The 7,120-nt window shown below is 42.9% G+C and overlaps 1 protein-coding gene across 1 annotated transcript in view; it reads left to right on the top strand.

The window, feature by feature from the left end:
- Positions 1-347: 347 nt before the first annotated feature.
- The window catches only part of jazf1a (JAZF zinc finger 1a), a 15,818-nt gene continuing 9,045 nt past the window's right edge, over positions 348-7,120 (top strand). Inside the window, exon 1 of the mRNA XM_032536166.1 lies at positions 348-655. Coding sequence (XP_032392057.1) covers positions 541-655 — 115 coding nt within the window. The 5' untranslated portion in view covers positions 348-540. The remainder of the gene's footprint in view (positions 656-7,120) is intronic.

Genomic DNA, 7,120 nt, shown 5'->3' with positions numbered 1-7,120 from the left:
ATATAAAAACACAAGGTGTTATTAAAATAAAAAAATGTTATTTAACTGCCCTGGCTCTGCTTGATCAATATGAGCAACATATATAACTTGATGCATATATAGGTTATGCAATATGTTAGATGTGTCTATTTTCAGTATATGCAGAAAAAATTGAACTTTGATCATTTCATTGGTTCAGTGTGTTTGATGTCATTAATACTACTACTACTACTACTACTAATAATAATAATAATAATAATAATAATGATATCACAGTCAGGGCTTTGGGGGCACAGATCCCAACAGGTAGGCAGCTCGTGACGTAGGCTGCCACCAGCCAGCCGTCCTCCTCCCCCATCCCCATCCCCATCCCTACCCCCACCGTCCCGCCTGTCTCCCAGTTGCGTTTGCCGCTGCCCTGTCTGGCCGCCCGGTGTCTGCTCCGCCGCTCCGCGCTCTGCGGCTCTCACCCCACCCCGAACCCGAACACTCTGCCTCCTCGTTTACCTCCCCCGGCTCCCGCACCCCCCTCCACCCGGTGAATGCACCAGCACCGAAATCATGACGGGCATCGCCGCCGCTTCTTTCTTTTCTAATTCCTGCAGGTTCGGGGGCTGCGGTCTCCAGTTCGAGTCTCTCGCCGAGCTCATCGTCCACATCGAGGACAATCACATCGGTGAGTCGGGCAGGAGGGGGGGGAGACGGAGCTAGGCAGCTAGCTGGTGTTAGCTAGCTGCCTAGCTAGTTAGCTGAACGCAAATAGACTCGGCTTTGCATTCCGCTATTCCTGCTGCTCGCTCTCCGTCGATGCTCGTCGGAGTGCGAGTTATTCAGCAACATTACACGTTACTTCATTGGAAAATACTGCTTCTCTGTATAATAAGTTACCGGCTTGTTTTATTTTGCATTAGGCATGATAGTTACCTTTTGCAGCGGCAACTCGACTTCGAGGGCCGCGTAGGTCTCATAGGTGTAACTAGCATTCCGACCAGGCAGCGGTTCCACAGCTAACACTGCTGAAGAGTCGGTGTGTTTACGTTTTCAGGCCTGATGCCGTGCAGCCGGAGCTTTTCTCACACGGCTTGTGTATTGAGCTGCCTGAAGCTTTTGTCACCTCAGGTGTCAGCGAGACGTCACCTTTTGCAGTGCTTTCTGATATGTTGATGTCACTTAATTACGATGACCCCATACTGAACCTATTTGTGGCAGACATGCCATTAAACAATTATATATTCTTCCACATGCACAAGCTTAAACTTGTTGCACTTATTAGATTTTCATCTGACGGTAAACCCTGTGATAACTATCACCTGGTGTGTATATAGACTGAAAATCAGTTTATCCACAGTTTGACATTATATAGAAACGAACAGTTACAGGGTAAACACCCTCATTCATTGGTAATAAAAACAGAATGCTGTAGTAATTTTTTTGGTATAATGGTGCTAGACTAATTGATAAATTTATCAACATGTTAGATGCAGGCACAGTAAATAAAATATTAGTAATCCATTAGCATTGCCTAGTTTTCATGTGTGAATGCTCCTTTGCTATAACCTTATCTAACTGAGAAAGCATTCACATGTAGTCTAATTAGTACCATGCAATGTAATGGTTGTTAACACTTTTTAAAGCACAAACGGTTCAAATGCTTGCTTCTGTTTTAACACAAAATGATCCACTCAGGCAGATAAATCTATAATCCTCCATAGGAAATTACAATGCAGATGAATTTAGGGAGTTGTGATCCATCAAAACACAGGTTGATGTTTACTAATCATTATTTGTGGCGTGTATCCATCCTCAGGAGGCTGTTTGAAGCGGGTGAGGCGGTGGGGTGAAGGTTTTGAATGGATGCTTCATTGAGCCAGTCTCCATAGCAACTGGCTGTCTCCAAAGGGGTTGGGGGCAGTATATTGGCTGAGTTATTGCACACCTGCTGTCTCACTAACAAAGAGCGCTCTCGAGCAGCCAGCTGTGGTGCGGACACCTGATGTGTGATGTCACATCAAATGTGGGACAGGATTCATGTGCTGTGGTTTAAAAAGGGGTCAAGTTTGGTGTGACTGCGGTGTGAGCGGTGTGATGACAGCGTTTTGGACCACCCTTCATCCTAGCATATAACCAATGGATCTTTTGGAAATTAACCAAAGAGGGGGGGAAATTAACACTGTGAATGGCCATTTGATTTTTTTTTACACCATGTTGGTATTACCCCAAACCAACAAGTAAACAAATTAAAGGATTGAAACTGACAGAAATTCAAGAACGAACCCTGTCCTTTCACTCACACAGTCAAAGCCCCACACTGATATATGCCCCATCTGGCTTTCAGCTTGACCTTTGACCCAAACCATCAGCTGAGCAGAAAGACAGTTTACCAATCAGATCACTCGGATTAATGAGTTTCCCCTCTGCTGGCTTTATGCCGCGGCTGGTCATCAACAGCGTCAAGATCACACGGTCTATCAATATACCGCTCCTAGATCAGTTACCATAGGGATACGTGTGACAGACGGAGCGGATTGAGGTGTGGGGGAAAAAAGGGGGAAAGTGGCATTTAGCTTTGACTCTCCTTCCAGTGGGGCATCAGTGTGCGATCAACAATCAATCAAAAGATAAGCTAATTTGATCCTCCTACGCCAGACGTCAAATGAGCTGTTTGAGGCTTTGATAACAGATGGCCTGATTGTGGTCTATCCTACAGAGTGCAGACAGATTATTAAAAAAAGGAACTAACAATAAATCAGATAATCCAGAGGCGACAATTTTTTTGGGATTGCCAGATTGTGCTATTAGACGTAAACAGCTGGAAAAGTGAGTCATGGGTCTGTAGGTCTTGGTCAGGGTCACAAATCAGTCTAGGCCTATGCTAGAAACTTGGTCATTACTACTGTGCTGCCCTCTTGTGGTAGGACATCCTATGTGCTACATTGCCAAAGAAAAAGTCAAATTTTCTTCTGCCTCTGGCTTGGCCCCCTGTGTATCCCAATTATCTTATTTGAACTCCTGTCTCCTCTGACACAGTACACAATAGCTGGCCGCAAATAAACCAGATGAGCCTGTCCGGATCCTTTGTGTGAGAAAATGAGGTAATATGTGGATCTTCATTGCTGACCACATTTTAGAAGAAAGGATAGCAGCCTTCCAATACATACCCACACTGTTTAGATTACAGCTGAATGCAAGAGGAAATGGGTTAGGTGAACTGTGTTCAGTGTGGTGTGTGGTTGTCAATGGCTCAGTGCGGTGACTCTAGGTAAGGTCTGAGGAATGTAATGATGTCAGGCTAATCTGCCTCTATGCAGCACTGTGCTGTGTTCCCAACTACACAAGCACATACCTGCCTCTTACCTCAACAATGAGGAGCTGGGAGGGAGGGAGAGGCAGAAAGAGATTACAAGTGGGGAAGAGATTTGAAAGAGAAGGTTAAGAGAGTAAAAATGTGGGGGGGAGCACAGGGAAATCTCAGCCTTGTTTAGACAGATTGCACTTGGTTTTTTTGTTCATTTGGACTTGGCTTTATAGGTGAAATCAAAGGACGAGGTGTGACTTGACAAGAGAAGTCATGTCAGCATTTTGTTGTAATAATGCAGTCACTGCTGAAACATGCAGATAATTCACCTAGAGTAACTTTTAAATACATAATCACTCAGCCCACCGGCCTTGTTTGGCTGTAATCCATTATCTGCCTTGGCTCAAAGAAAAGGCACACACAATATGGTTAAGCAGTTTTTACCTGTCTGTTATTAACAGGTAGGAAACCCCCTTCCCTGCTGTTGTTACTTTTTTGAGTGAAGATATAATTGCATAGCAGAGGAGGTATTATGTGAATTACTGTAGTGTGTCTTGGCATTATTTGCTTTGATGTTGCTAGTAGGTCTGAGCATTATTTGAATTTCAGGGGAAATCATTTTGTGGTGCATATGATCTACAGAGCTGAAATGATTAGTCAATTAACAGACTAGCTGATCGACAGAAATAACCGTTGAATCGTTCAAATTATTTTTTAAGGAAAATTGCAAAAGCTCCACTGTTTCCAGCTTGTCAGATGTGAAGATTTGCTGCTTTCTTTGTCTTACACGATAGTAAAAAATGAATAGTCAATTATATAGTGTGGTCCTACTCTATCTGTAAAGTGTCACGAGATAACTCCTGTTGGGATTTGACACTTTAAAATAACCTGATTTGAAGTGAATATCTTTGAGTTTTAGACAGGGGGTCAGACAAAAGAAGGCACTCTAACCTGTCCCCGGCTTTGACTCTGGGAAACTGTGGTGGCTATTTGTCACTATTTTGGACATTTCATAGTCTAAAAGTTAAATCAAGAAACATAATAATTAATCATAAAATAATCATCATTTTATTGTTTTGCAAACCAACTGAAATATATACACTACCGTTCAAAAGTTGGGGTCACATTGAAATGTCCTTATTTTTGAAGGAAAAGCACTGTACTTTTCAATGAAGATAACTTTAAACTAGTCTTAACTTTGAAGAAATACACTCATACATTGCTAATGTGGTAAATGACTATTCTAGCTGCAAATGTCTGTTTTTGGCAGTATTACATAGATGTATAGAGGCCATTTCCAGCAACTATCACTCCAGTGTTCTAATGGTACAATGTGTTTGCTCATTGGCTCAAAGGCTAATTGATGATTAGAAAACCCTTGTGCATCAGTTCACACCTCTGAACATTTGGTCCGTTACAAAGCCAAAACTGACCTTCTTTTGAGCGATTGGTTTCTGGACATCACTTTGTGGGGTCAATTAAACGCTCAAAATGGCCAGAAAAAGAGAACTTTCATCTGAAACTCGACAGTCTATTCTTGTCCTTAGAAATAGGAAGCTATTCCATGGAGACATTGCAAAATTGAAGATTTCCTACAACGGTGTACTACTCCCTTCAGAGGACAGCACAACAGGCTCAGAGTAGAAAAAAGTGGGAGGCCGCTTGCACAACTGAGCAAGAAGATAAGTACATTAGAGTCTCTAGTTTGGAAACCGACGCCTCACAGGTCCCCAACTGGCATCTTCATTAAAGTACCCACAAACACCAGTGTCACACTCTACAGTGAAGAGGCGGCTGCGGATTCTGGGCTTCAGGGCAGATGGCAAAAAAAAGCCATATCTGAGACTGGCCAAAAAAGAAAAAGATTAAGATGGGCAAAAGAACACAGACATTGGACAGAGGAAGACTGGAAAAAAGTGTTGTGGCGGATGAATCCAAGTTTGAGGTGTTTGACACAAAGAAGAACGTTTGTGAGACGCAGAACAAATGAAAAGATGCTGGAAGAATGCCTGACGCATCTGTGCATGGTGAGGTAATATGATGGTCTGGGGTTGCTTTGGTGCTGGTAGGTGGGAGATTTGTACAGGGTAAAGGGATCTAAATAAGGAAGGCTATCACTCATTTTGCAACCCATGCCATACCCAGTGGACAGCGCTTGATTGGACCAATTTCATCCTACAACAGGACAATGACTCTAAACACACCTCCAAATTGTGCAAGAACTATTTAGAGAGAAGCAGGCAGCTGGTATTCTATCGGTAATGGATGGCCAGCGCAGTCACCAGATCTGACCCCATTGAGCTGTTGTGGGAGCAGCTTGACCGTATGGTACGCAAGAAGTGCCCATCCAACCAATCCAACTTGTGGGAGCTGCTTCTGGAAGCGTGGGGTGCAATTTCTCCAGATTACCCACAAATTAACAGCTAGAATGCCAAAGGTCAGCAATGCTGTAATTGCTGCAATGGAGTATCTTTGACAAAAGCAAAGTTTGATGTAAAAAATCTTTTTCAAATACAAATCATTATTTCTAACCTTGTCAATGTCTTGACTCTATTTTCTATCATCACAACGTATGGTGGTGAATAATGTGACTTTTCAGGAAAACACAAAATTGTTTGGGCGACCCAAAACTTTTGAACGGTAGTGTATATAATTAAAGTTTTTTGCCTTACACAAGGAGAGCATAACAGCGGAGCACATGTTCATTTGATCATTTTGTATGTGGGTTGCAACTAACGATGATTGTTAATTGTTGATCCAGTAATTTTTTGATTGATTAACGGATTATTTGTTTGGTCTATGAAATGGTACAGAATGCTAAAAACTAAACTAAAGTCCATGTTGACGCTTTCGCTCTGTTTTGTCTGACCAACAGTCCCCAACCCCCAAAATATATATAGTTTACAGTGATGTAAAACAGAGACAGGAGATAAAACTATGAAATCTTCAGCAACTTTTTTTGCTTTAAAAGTACTTTAGATAATAATTGATAAACTAAATATTTGCTGACATTTTATCTGGGGACTAATTAAGATAAACTAAACCATATAGCCCAGCCCGAGTTGCCAGAATGTTTCTCATCCCACTTTCTGAGGTGTGAGACGGGAAGGGGCGTGTGTTTGGGAATATAAGAGAGTGTGTTCACCATACTTCCCAAATGACCTGTCAGGGTGTAGTGGAGCAATTAGTGGATCGGCATCCCAAACTGGAAACTACAGGCCCTCTCTTTTCACGCTACACATACATCCGCATACACACAGTGACACAGATTGCCTTTCGGAAGTCGCAGGGCCCAAACAGCCCACCAAGCACTAAGAAGTGTAATTACAGAGAAGTTTGCCTTCCCCCCCACCCATATCCCCCCTGCTCCTTCTCCTCCTCCTCCTCCTCTCTTCTCCCTCCATCCGGTTGCCTGCTGCTCTAGAAACACGTTAAAATGCTCTCTGTGGCTTAATTAGCAGTCTGCAAAACAAGCCGTGCATTCTTTGCCTGGCTTCAACACATACACACATGTAAAGACACACGCAGACCTATACACGTGCACATGCACTGAGGACACAGGCACACAGTGTTTATTCACCAGGGGGCAGCAGTGTACTGCTGGTGAGAGATGGATGTTTGTGTTGAAATGAGTGAAGCAGCAGTTGATTGGTTGCTGCTTTTAATGACAGGAATGCTAATTAGGGATATATTTGTAGACCCTCAGGACTCTAAAAGGTCTTGGACATGCAGCTCACAGTCACTGAAAAATGTAAACATGCACACATGCCGATAAAAAACACAGAGAGTAGGCTGCAGGCAATGCGGCGTGTAGGTTAAATGTAAAACTTGCGAATTAACTCAGTG

Source organism: Etheostoma spectabile, chromosome 14, assembly GCF_008692095.1.
Source record: "Etheostoma spectabile isolate EspeVRDwgs_2016 chromosome 14, UIUC_Espe_1.0, whole genome shotgun sequence".
Lineage (NCBI taxonomy): Eukaryota > Metazoa > Chordata > Actinopteri > Perciformes > Percidae > Etheostoma > Etheostoma spectabile.
This window is presented reverse-complemented; position numbering and strand designations above follow the sequence as displayed.